The sequence below is a fragment of the Acanthisitta chloris genome, unplaced genomic scaffold (genome assembly GCF_000695815.1).
Source record: "Acanthisitta chloris isolate BGI_N310 unplaced genomic scaffold, ASM69581v1 scaffold2284, whole genome shotgun sequence".
In the NCBI taxonomy this organism is placed as follows: domain Eukaryota; kingdom Metazoa; phylum Chordata; class Aves; order Passeriformes; family Acanthisittidae; genus Acanthisitta; species Acanthisitta chloris.
Genome location: NW_008670777.1, coordinates 27,155 through 40,115, shown reverse-complemented (window position 1 = coordinate 40,115; position 12,961 = coordinate 27,155). Strand labels below are relative to the sequence as shown.

General features: G+C 37.4%; 1 protein-coding gene across 1 annotated transcript in view; it reads right to left on the bottom strand.

Annotated features, from left to right (window-relative positions):
* LOC103801377 (roundabout homolog 2-like) overlaps nucleotides 1-11,976 on the bottom strand; it is a gene marked incomplete at both ends in the record, with an annotated part of 27,637 nt that extends 15,661 nt beyond the window's left edge. The window contains 2 exons of the mRNA XM_009073791.1: nucleotides 10,117-10,237; nucleotides 11,819-11,976. Of these exons, the coding sequence (XP_009072039.1) occupies nucleotides 10,117-10,237; nucleotides 11,819-11,976 (279 nt within the window). The remainder of the gene's footprint in view (nucleotides 1-10,116; nucleotides 10,238-11,818) is intronic.
* Between the last annotated feature and the right edge of the window lie 985 nt (nucleotides 11,977-12,961).

Here is a 12,961-nt window from a genome sequence, read left to right as displayed (position 1 = left end):
GCCAGGACTGACTGCACACCTGTCCTTCTGAACAGCAGAGAGGCCTCCAAGACCATGCCCTTCCCTGAGAACACTGTCACTCTGCAATGCTGCACATGCAAAGCTTGATCTTAAAGCTCCTGCCTGCTCTAGAAATATATGTACTGCCAATAGAGAGAGCCTGCCTTTGGCAATGATCAGTATCTCGATGCTTCAAAGCAAAATTTAAACTCTGTGTTATGCATCTCTGCCAACTGTGGACCGTCGGACAGAGCTTCCCTGATCCCCATCCCCAACTTCACCATGGCAAACCAAATTAAGGTCTGAATAATAACTTCTGATTACCCTTGTTATGCTAGCCTGCATGGCTACAAATATTATTAATCACCATAATGTTGTACAGGCCTTCTTAAAATCCAGATGCAGAGCCACAATCTGATCTCGGTTATACTGGTACAAACTCCAAGTACCGGTAATTTCATTTGAAAGGATGTCACCGGGGTTAGATTCCAAGTTGCCTTTGGATTGCATAAATTTTGTTCTGTCCTCCCCTAGCCATGCTACACTTTTATTGTCATAAATTATTTATTTTAGTCAAACCATTATAAGACTGGGTTTATATAAGGCAGTGTTTCCACTCAAGACAAGGATTTACCACAAAGACATTTAAAACTGGCTACACCCTATGTTCCACATATCATTTTCAGCAGCTTGTAGGGGATGATGTCACTTAAAAAATTACTCAGAATTCACACATATGCAAGCAATATCAGATTCTGACTCAGGTAGTTTGTCTTGACAGCCATAGGGGTGAGCTTATGGGTTGGTTATCCATGTTTATTATATGCAAATAATTAAAAAAAATTAAAAGAACTTTAATAAGTTTGCAAAATCAAGCAGGCAGTATCTCACTGCCAGAACTAAGACTGTCTGCATGCCTTTTAATCACTTCCTTTCTGTTTATGCCTTATGGGACTGGTTGCAATTATATGATCACACACCATTTTCCCCCAAACATCTCCAGATTGTTGGTATTCATTTAATGAGCAGGTGTTTAATATTTTGTTTTAGTTGTACTGTTTAGTGGGTGGCCTCCTGTCATACTACACAAACTTCACTTCAAAGGCAGTATTATTAATTTCCTCGTGACCTCTATTATGCCTATCTTAATGCTTCAAAAACAACTCACTTATTTTAATAGCTCCTCTCTGAGGTGCAATGGAGATCTTAGAAAGCAAGTTTAAAAATATCTGCTAAATTTTTATGCTCAACCTGAGCTGCAAAATTGGGGGATGGGGAGAAAATTAAAGATTAATTTTGTGCGTTCAAAGCTCAGCTTCCATCAAATTCAGTTGCAGAAAAAAAATGTTCACCACTTTTACAAATCAGAATATCAAGTCAGAACATAAGGAACACAAAACCACCTGTTAGTAATTATGTAAATGAGTGACAGCATCACATAGGAATTCCGTGATACTGGCAGGGGGACCTATTGGCAATGTATTTTGTCAGCAGAAAAATAGACATGCTCAAGAATCTTTAGCACTTTTCCAGATGATAGAGATAAGAACATGTCTAACAGGCAAAGATTCTTCTCCCCAAGCCATTGCTTTTGTCCTGGGAAAATGTATTTTGTCAGCAGAAAAATAGACATGCTCAAGAATCTTTAGCACTTTTCCAGATGATAGAGATAAGAACATGTCTAACAGGCAAAGATTCTTCTCCCCAAGCCATTGCTTTTGTCCTGGGAAAATGTATTTTGTCAGCAGAAAAATAGACATGCTCAAGAATCTTTAGCACTTTTCCAGATGATAGAGATAAGAACATGTCTAACAGGCAAAGATTCTTCTCCCCAAGCCATTGCTTTTGTCCTGGGAAAATGTATTTTGTCAGCAGAAAAATAGACATGCTCAAGAATCTTTAGCACTTTTCCAGATGATAGAGATAAGAACATGTCTAACAGGCAAAGATTCTTCTCCCCAAGCCATTGCTTTTGTCCTGGGAAAATGTATTTTGTCAGCAGAAAAATAGACATGCTCAAGAATCTTTAGCACTTTTCCAGATGATAGAGATAAGAACATGTCTAACAGGCAAAGATTCTTCTCCCCAAGCCATTGCTTTTGTCCTGGGAAAATGTATTTTGTCAGCAGAAAAATAGACATGCTCAAGAATCTTTAGCACTTTTCCAGATGATAGAGATAAGAACATGTCTAACAGGCAAAGATTCTTCTCCCCAAGCCATTGCTTTTGTCCTGGGAAAATGTATTTTGTCAGCAGAAAAATAGACATGCTCAAGAATCTTTAGCACTTTTCCAGATGATAGAGATAAGAACATGTCTAACAGGCAAAGATTCTTCTCCCCAAGCCATTGCTTTTGTCCTGTTCCTATTCCTGCCCAGGACCTGCAGGTTCCAGCAGTATTTGGGCATGTAAACTCAGTTCTAGTCTCTCTCCACACATAAAAATCTTAATTATTCCCCATTTCAAGACTGTGTACAAGCCATATCCAGCTGCTGACCGTAGCCTAGAAATACTACTTCTCACAGCTGGAACCCACCCAGTTCACAAGTCCAGTCCCCCTTCCAACTATCTGTGCTCCTCACTTCACACCTCACAGCAAACTGACTCTTCTCCACTGTGTGTCTGAACTGCTCTTGAACTGGAGCTCTTTTCCCCGGGTCGCCCAGATACAGCCTGTCCACAACATTAACACAAGAAAGAGCAGTTGAAGTAACCAGGAGAGTGACAGGAGCAGGAGTGCAGTGCAGTTGCATAAAAATGATGTTCAGACCTGGGTTCTATCTGGGGTCTCTGGTGCATGGATTGATGATTTCAGTATTTTTTTTTTAGACAACTGCATATTTGGCTAAATTGTGTGAAAATCCTTTGGACAAGCAAAAAAAAAAATAAAAATTGCATCTCTGGCATAGTGTAGCTATTTCCTATCAAATTTCAGAGACCTGATATTCAAAACGAGAGACCTGCATTTCTCAGGACAAAAAGCTTCCTCAATTCCTCCCCTTCAAATCCTTCCCCATTTCTCTCCAATTATATCTTTACCTCCAAACTGCAAGTGCTACAACATTCTTAGAGAAGAATGAAGTATTTTGACAATTTATAAAAATAAATTAAACTCAGTTTTCCAATCAGGCATGAAAAATTCTGGATAATTACCTTGATAAATTTATTAAAACTGGGCTAAGTAAATAGACTATTATTCGTTAACGTTGATACCTAGCAATGCTCTTGGTCCATCTCTAATTATGTGAATCCAGAAGGGAACAGCTTAATTTGCAACATTATCTTATACACAACTTCTAAGAAGAGCTCAGACCACCCCCACTCTGAGCTCATACACAATAGTCTTCATTTCGGTATTTGTTTTTCAAGAGATGATCTTAAACTAAGAAATTTAGATCCAGATCAGCATTCTCAATGGTGATTTAGAGGCCCTGCTTTGTCCACATTGAATTTTAATAACTCTGTGTGTGCTTGTACATTGGCTTAGTTTGCACACAAAAATTATTTTACACCACATTTATAAAAGCTGCATGTACACAGCTAAGGAATTAGTGTGTGGTATTTATGAAATTGCTACTTGTGGCTGCACATGGATCTATACAGGAGGTGAGAAAATAAATCCCTGTCACATTTGGAGGAGAATCCATTTGATGAGAAAGGAAATGGCCCCAAGGTCATTTGGTAAATTACTAGATTCCACATCAAGACAATTTAGGAGCATACATACAGGTTTGTTTCAGATCAGCTTCTTAAACTGTATTTTCAAAGACATTTAAGAAGTTGTTAGAAAATAAATAGCTATGGAAGGACCCCAGTTAGCAAGGACATACAGATACCGATAGCTGCTGGCTCCATTTTGCCATCATCTCTGCATTTTGTACAGCATGAATCAGGAAAGAACAAGTTATCTCCCATGCTGTATTCGTATCACTCAGAAAATCTCTTGAATATGTCCAATAGCTAATTATACAGCTATAAAGTGATCAGAGTGAATGCCATTGCCAATGCAATTAACATTCTTTATGTGAGATTAACTGGATTTGAGTCACCTGCATAACTTGCTTACAATGTTAATCTCTCAGGAGACAGAGTGCTGCTTGCCCAAGCATGCTAAATAAAGAAGGTTTCTTCAAACAACCAGGTCAAATTTAGTTTCAGAGCTAATCTTGAGAAACAAATCTTTTTCATTTTTTTTTTCTTTTGTAATGATTTGCCCATAAATAAGCCTTGTGGTATAATTAAACATTGTTGCTCTGTCAACAGCATCCAGAACACAATATATTTGAGAAACGACAAGAAAGGGTGATAAATTAAAATCATAGACACATATAAAAATTTTAATATAGCTATTTTATAAGCTTTCACTGAGTAAATAAAGAACCTACTTCCCAGACTTTCTCTGATGAATATTAAAAATCTTTGAAGAGAACTATAAAATAGGCCATGGTTATATGTCATGTCAACCAGCCATGCTATTACTGGGGTGACCTTTATAACTTCAGAATAAACTTTGCTTGCAGTTATAAAAGGGGATTGTTAATGCAATCTGGACACACACCTACAATCTGTTGCAGTACATGAGATATGTGCTGCAAGGAAACCCACAGATCCTAACCAGGAACATAGGAAAATCCTTTTCTTGCTTTGGGTGCTGACACAAGTTAACCTCAGAACTCAATTTTTCCTGTATTTAACAATTGGTCTGACCATCACAGTCTATTAGAGAGACTCAGATGACCTTCAGATGTATTATTGCCCTTTCTCTGTTCCTCAGAAAGTTAGATGGCCGTATATGGGGCCTCAATCTAATTTAAATGATCCTAACTACCTTAATATATTCTCTCTGCTGAGGCAACTGCTAGAGTGAAGGATTTGATGGTCCCCATAATGCAGAGCCTCAATCTCATTTCGAACTGTTTTCTCTGTCTTTGCTGGAAAGAAGACATCATTTTTTACAAATGTTTTTGTGGTTTAGAAGGAGCATTAAAACACAAATTAAAAGGTTTTGGGAAGGGATTTAATAACAAATAGTTAAAAATAAAAGCTTTTTCACTTTAGTGTTCTAATGTAAACGGAAAACCCCCAAAATATTAGATGGTTAGCAATAACTTTCACTTCAGAATGTTGTTAATTGCATAGATATTTCATTAAATGCAAGGTGATCTCCATGAAGTAAAGCTCTCTGCCAAAACAGAAGTTGTAGAAGAAGACAGGATATTAGGATCACACTGAATTTACCTAAGTTGGCCAAATAAACGAAAATACAATTTCAAAATCAGATGGTTTTATATTTAAAGATAGTCTTCTACTGCCTTTTTAAAGCACTTTTCCCTTTTTCTTTTGAGAAATAAGCACTTTGTGTAGACATTGGAAACTCGTATACTCCATCCAGCACCTGAGGTGTGATGAGCTTGCACCACAAAGGCATGAAGCACCAATAAGAGGCACGTGTAAATGTAGAAGAATCATTTTTATCAATTGCTAGTGGTTTTCTGCTTTTATATACATCTATGGCCATGTTAATTTCAGTTTTTATTGACCATTACATACAGACTTTGGAGACCAAATCAGACCGTATTTCATAGAAGTATCATTATACTATTACAACTTCTTGGTATCTGTGGATAACAAATACTGTAAGGACAAACTGGTGTTTTGCAAACTGCCACAAGTAGACTGCATGTGTAAAACACAAGGATTTGAAGAAAACCAGGAGGGGATTTGACCTGAAGCACAAAATGCACACTGCTGATTTCTCTGTCTTGAACTGTGAATGGATACCTAGTTTTGGTGGATTCTTCCATGTGGCTGGGAAAGTTTCTGGGACCAATTTCCAGGATATGATGGGACAAGACTCTCTGCTAAGGCCTTCCACATAGGCAGAGATCAAGAAAGGAAAATGGGGCACAATGTCTTCACTAAAGGATTTTTTCCTCTAGCGTCATGTCATCATAGTATACTCTTTCTGAAACTACAGTTTCTCTTTCAGCCTGACAATATCTACAGAACATCAAACACAAATACTCCTTCAAGGATCAGACAAAAATTCCTCTTCATCCCGCAGGACCTTATTAGCTGAAAAAAGGTTCAGGTAACAAAGCTAAAATCAAAGATTAAACCAAAACAATCTTTAATATGACCAAATTGACATATCTTTTAAAGACATTTTTGTACTCTTCTTAGTTATGTTTTATATTCTTTTGAGGGTCTTCTAAATATATCTTTTTCCACTGCTTGATGCCAGCCTCTTGAAGTTGATACACTAAGGCTTTCATTGATTTCACTGAGCTTTAGAATCAATATACAAGATATACCTTTGTACATTCTCTTCAAATATACCATTTTAAGTACAAAGGAAAAAAAGACTATGAAACAGTTAAAACTACTTGAAAACTTATCTCAGAGCAGTGCAGTAGCATGACAAAATGGCAAAGGCTATCTAAAAGAGCAATTCCTACTTTATTTAATTTCTGGCTCTATATTATTTATTTACAAACAAAGCAATCTTACAAATTGGAATTAAAATGCTTCTGTTTTGCATTTTGCTTTAATTCTGTTCAGCCAAAGGCTATGAGCCCAAACACAAACAAAACAGTCTAATTTGTATCATTTACACTTCTAAAATTGGCCTTTAGAATAGTGTGTGCATAATAATCAAGTCCCATGCTGCCTCTTTTTGTGAACATTAGGACTAATGTTATTAACTTCCTTTAAAGGCCAACTTAGACTGTGTGACGGGCCCTGGCTTCTTGCTTGACTCCAAGATTACACCTTGGATCCTCAAGAAGGCAAAAACTAGCAATATTGCTTGAAAGAGAAGATCAACAAAATGTAGTGCATCATTGTTACTATTCAAGGCACAGGAATAATTTTGGGCAGCACTGATGATATCAGCAGTTTGTTCTATGATATTTTACTGCGAAAGTTTGGCAACCTTCTGCTAATAAAAAAGCATGACTTGGGAACAAAAGTAATGCAATATGCATTGACACTCCCAATATTATTGTTAGTAGTGCCTAAATGTTGAAAACAATGTTTCCTACGCAGATGAGATTGGCAAATAAAATAAATTACTTGTTTTATGAAAGTTCTACATGTATTATTCAAAACTATCTCTCAACAAAAGTTAATGAATGGGTACAGAGCAAAGTAAATAAATTTTGCACATGGGAAACTCACTTTCTCCCCCTACTTCTTTCTAAGTTTTTTATTTCCCGTTTTATTTACTGTTTTTAAACTCAGGAAAGGTATAATCTTTTAGGCTAGGCTTTCATGCTGTCCCCTCAGCCATCAGCTCTCTCCACACTGACTCAGTTTTTCCAGAGGCAATGCCTCAAGCTAAATTGACTGTACAGGGAGCCAGAGATCTGTCACAAGTCACATGCAGAAGTTAACTTCAGGTATTACAGAAAAACTCACAAAGCCAAAAGCAACAACTGGCTGATTCCTGGAAAGGTTCAAGAACTAGTATGAAGCAGTTCCTTTTCCTACACAGTGTGTGTAGTAAGGCCCCCTTCACACTATGGAAAGGGTTTGGAGGGTTGTTATTTGGGAAAGGAATAGAAGCATGAATAATCAGCTACTTAATATACATTCCTCTCCAGAATCTGGGCTTGCCAGACACCTTATTAAATTCTCTAAGACTCTTATCTCTCTTTATTTTAACTGTAAAGTCCTTTTTCATATGTGTTGAAAACGGTTAAAATTGGGGACATGAATTGCATATAAGTGTTATGATATTTTTAGCATTTTTTCCTCAACATTTGCACAGTTCCCACGTTCCTCAAACCTGTGAGTCATACTAGAGGAAGGCCGTGGACTTAGCATATGATCCATGGTTTTGCCTGTGTTCAGTGAAGCCAATTTGAACATGCATAGCCAATCCGACATTTCCCGGAGTCACTGGACTTATTAGATTTATTGTGTATGTGTAGACTGATTGGGCTGTCCCATAGATATATTGCTTCCTGGAAACATCATGGATAATGCTCTCCAGTGCACTGTGCATGCACCCACTCACACATGAGCTGCTGTCTAGAGTCCAGGAATGGAACACAACTGTTCTGGTGGTGGAAAGCAAAGTCAAGTGACCTCCTTTTGCATGAAGCTGACCAGAACTAACCTGGACATGACTACAAAGTGAGCCCAATGCACCAACATTAAGCTTTAGGATCAGGTGGCAGCCAGCAAATGGGCACAGGATAGCTGAACCATCTTGTCAAACAATAGATCATAACCTGAGCACCTGCTTCCTTCATGCTATTTGTAGAGCAAAAAGGAAGATAGGAAGGGAATACCTAGACAGAAGATGAATTTTAGATAGGAAGTTACCAACATAAGGAATTTTAAACACAATTTCTTCAGGTAGTCTAACACGATAATTAAGAATTAAAATAACTTATTTCATTTATTGCTGATTTTATTCAGTATTTTCCAAATAGATTTAGATTGTATTTTGCAAGTTGATTGCTATGATTATACCCTTTGAAAAATTCAGAAAATTGTAATTGGCTATGTATTATTTTACATACCAAGATAAGCCTAATATGTTTGATAGCTCTGCAGGATATGAAATTACATACGTATTTCAGTTTTCATCCCTACAGTTCAATGCTTTTTAACAAATTATTTTCTTAAGGATTTCTTAAAGCTTTGTAGTTTAGGACTGCAATCTGCTCGCTATCCACAGGGAGTATTACCAGAGACTAGCAGTACTTAAACTGATGAAGGAGATATGTCATGTCTCTTTCACATCTGTATAAAGGCACAGCTTCAACAGATTGGCTGCAAAGGATGTAATAACTTGATAGAGATCCTTTCTCTGTTCTTTTGCAAGGTATAAGAATTCTGCCTTTTAATGTCATATTTTTCCATGAAACAACAACAAACCAACTGGAGTGGAAGCCTTTGCAGTCTTGGAATGCTGGAAAGCAGCAAATTCTCAGAAACTCACAGCTCTTGTCCAGCAGAAACTTTTCTTTGCCTTTTGTGAATCCCAAAGTATGTTTGGGTTTCTTTTAAAGTAGACAGATGAATGTTGAATTTCACATTCATACAAACACAGAGATGGCAATATGAGTGACTGGATTTTCCAGGGCACCATATTAGGCAGAAGGTGAAAAAAACTGAAGCATCTGCTTCAGAAAGGACCTTAGGATTTCCATTAAAATTCATGTTTGGAATTTCAGTGTTGTATCAAGGATATCAAAGGGATGTAGCAGTAGGAACATTAACAGTCTTTCTCTTTTGCCTGCATGTGCATATTTTCTTTAGCAGTGAGGATTTTTTTCTTATTGATTTTATTTTGTTTGCTCAGAACCTCTTGATTAATTCCTACAAAACTACAATTGCAGGATGTACCACAGCAGGATTCTGTGGCTTTGCTTATCCAGCTGTTAGCAGCTCTAGGTTCAGTTATTAGTCTATTCTTGCTTTGGAGTCTAACCATAGGGTGAATATTCCTAACAACTTCTTGTCTTGCCCATCAGATCTAGCAGCTCTTTCACATGGGAAACTTACTAATTTTTGATTCATTCAGCAGTATCAGAAACCTAAATGATTCCCTGGCTTACAAGATGAAAAGCTGTTTCACGCCCTCTAAAAGACAAATGACATAATTATCTCTGTATATTCAAAAACCGAATATCAGAATTTTCTGCAATGACTTTTTTCTGATCAACTAAGCTCTTTTGTGCCCTCCTACAAAGGTTTGATTTCACAACCCCTCAGGAATATGGAATTATTTAAACAGGCAATGCTGGTCCAAATCTCTGTTAAACAGGCATTGTCAACTGTATTAGAAGTAGCTTAATTCCATTTGGCGATTTTGTGAGGGAGAGCATTGTGTCCTGCATTACTGTCTCTGGTGTATGCCTATCACTACAGACCCCCAATTAGATTGAAACTATGTGCTTTGAAGGAAAATGTTGAGCCATCACAGCTCCATCATTATGAACTGCATCTTTTGAAACCTGGTCTTCTTCAGAAACTGTGAAATGCATCTTAAGCAGTACTACTGTGCTTTAACCTTTTGTCTCATATTTTGATGAGCCACTCAGGTCAATCCAGCCTGTGACATTTGCAGTGAAAAGAAAACAAAAGCAAGAGTGGCTTTACCAAAGACAGTCAGCTCTGCGGGATCGCTGTCTCGCTCCCCCACCATGTTAGTCCCAACACAAGTGTACATGCCAGCATCACTTTTTCTTGTATTGGAGATCATCAGCTTCCCACCACGTATCTGTTTCAAAACAAGGAACATATTGTTAACTTCGGATAAACAAAATATATCAGAAAAAAGCTACCTTCTCAGGTGACAAGTTCCACAACAAAGGCATTTTCAAGTTTTGTTTTTAAATAGATGTGTAGCTTTAAAATTCTAAACTTACATATTTAAATACCTTTAAGCTCCAACATATTTTATGCTACTGACTGCTTTCAACTGCATTTTTTTTTATTTGGTTTTCATTATTCTTTACATTTCAAAGATTATGATTCTTGCTATCTCTTGGTAGAATAGAGCGCTTGTATTTCTTGCATGATGATATGTAAAGCATTCTTAACATCTCTTAGAAGAAAAAGGTAATTTGACATAGGTTTTTCTTAGTTCATTTTATTTTACTGGTTTCTGAATGGTTTGTTTGCTCACTGATTAAGACAGATTTTTCTCTTTTTGTTGAGGCATACAGACTGAATCTGGTCCAAACTGAGAATTCACCTTACTGCTGTAAGTCTTAACATTTTCTTGGCTACGAAGGGTGCTTATAGAGTGAAAGAGCAGGGCAGTTGAAAGAAATAAAGTAGCAAATTTGCAGCTTGGGAAGTCACAGACAGTGTCAAAGGTTGGACAATGGGGTGCTTCAGAATAAGCTCGGAATACAGCCAAACAAACTTGGAAGTCAGTTCCCTGCCACTCTTCCTCCCTCTACTCTTGAGTAGACCCTAGCAGAGACAGCCTGGTACACAAATAGCAACAACTTAAATTGTTTAGCTTGTAATAATTCCTTAGGCATCCAAAGCCACAAACAAGATTTCTGATGGTAATTCCATATTGAATAAGGTCAGCACTGTGTCACTACATACAACATAAAACTTTATTGAAGGAATATTAATGGTGAAAAGTTAAGCATTTAAAAATTAGGAATGAAACATGTCCCCACACCCTTAATTTATCCCATTTGCTTGCACATACCATGATATAATCCCTAATCACTTGCTAAATTAGGTATTTTTGCTAGATCCTTTTTCATTCAGTACAAGAAATGAACAGTCACAGAATTCCACCAGTCAATATGTATTCCTGTTCAGGAATCATAATTCTTTAGACTATGTCTTCAGACTTCATTTAGAACACATATCCCAATTACTATACTAAATACAACATTACCAATATAATTCTAAGCTGTTGGATTTTTTTCACAGGGTATTTGTGTATCTCACAGATATGAACGAATTTGTCTACAAAACACCTGTCTCATATATGGTCTGATATTCTCAGTTCAGTGAACTGAGAAGTAGAAAAGGTAAGGCTGAATGAGTCAAAGACACCCAGTGAGTCCCCCATCTAACCAAGCACCTTACATGACCAATCTACAGCTCTAATGGACACCTACTACACTGGTTATAGAAACCAAATTTCAAAGAAGTTCAAGTTGGAGACCCAAACCAGGAGCAACAAACACCTTCCCCATTCATTTGGGAAAGCTCAGAGAGGCAAACTGCTAAGTGTCCCTATGGGAAAGGCTATAAAGCTTTAAAGTTCTGCTGCACACAGCTGTGGGCCCTGTGTCTATAGACAACCAACCACCTGAACTGTACTCACACTGATCCGTTCTTCCCTGTCATCAATACGGACTTTATCTTTCTTCCAGTAGATGGTAGGTTCAGGGTGTCCTCGAGGTGGCTGGCACTCCAAGATGGCAGGTTCTCCAGCTGCCACCACAACATCCGTAGGGTTTTGGCGGAAGTCATCCCGTAGCACTAATGCAATAAATGAGGGAAAGAAGAAAAAATTAATGTAAGTAATGACATTGTACGTAGAGGGGGAAACACATGTAGAAACATGTAATATTAAACAAACAAGTCTCAACTATTATTAGGTGATGACTTTGCATCTTATGTTGACTACAAAAGACCTCATAAAAGAAGTTGGTGAGGCATGCCCTTTCATCCAATGGAGAGATACTTCACTCTTGGCTTTTTTCCCCTCTTGTTTTTTCTCCAGATAAAAACACTGCTCTGCATTTAAAATTAGAAAGACCTGTAGCACCCATTACTCTTTTTAATAGGGTCACTTTCCATTGTTGCAAAAGTAGCATTGCAGGTTGGATGTTGAGTTCTTTTCATAACAGAAAACAACATGCTGAATACCTGCCTTGTCTGGATCTCCACCTTCAGCATAAGGTAGGTAAAAAAGGTAAAGAACTGATCATGAATTGCAGAATTACACCTGATTAAGGGCACTGTCATTATTGCTGTTACGATTTTGGTCATCAAATAGATGCTAAACTGATCACCAGTACTGAAAGGTGTCACAGAAATCAAGCCGATAGTAATGTGCTTCCAGCATATTTATTTATTCTTTCTATATTTTTAGCTCTAATATTTCTGCAACTTCAACCAGTGCTGTCCCACGACATTGAAAAGAAAGAGCATTTAAATCACCAGGCTGTTTGAGAACTAAATTAGGCAACATAGGCCAGCTTCTTATGTAAATCAAGCTTCTATAAAGGATTAGGCCCAACTAGCTAGCTTCAGTGTGTTAAAATGATATCCACTTCATCATTATTCTTCCATGTGTGTCCTAGTCTCTAGGTTAATTGACATTCTTATAAACATAAAACTGAAAATAGCTCTAGATGAGCTACTGAAATAGAATTTAGGGCATTGCCCCTCCTTGAATTTCAGCTACGTATCGCTTTCATTACAGCTTTAAAACAGTTCTTGCCCTTAATGGAACCAGGGC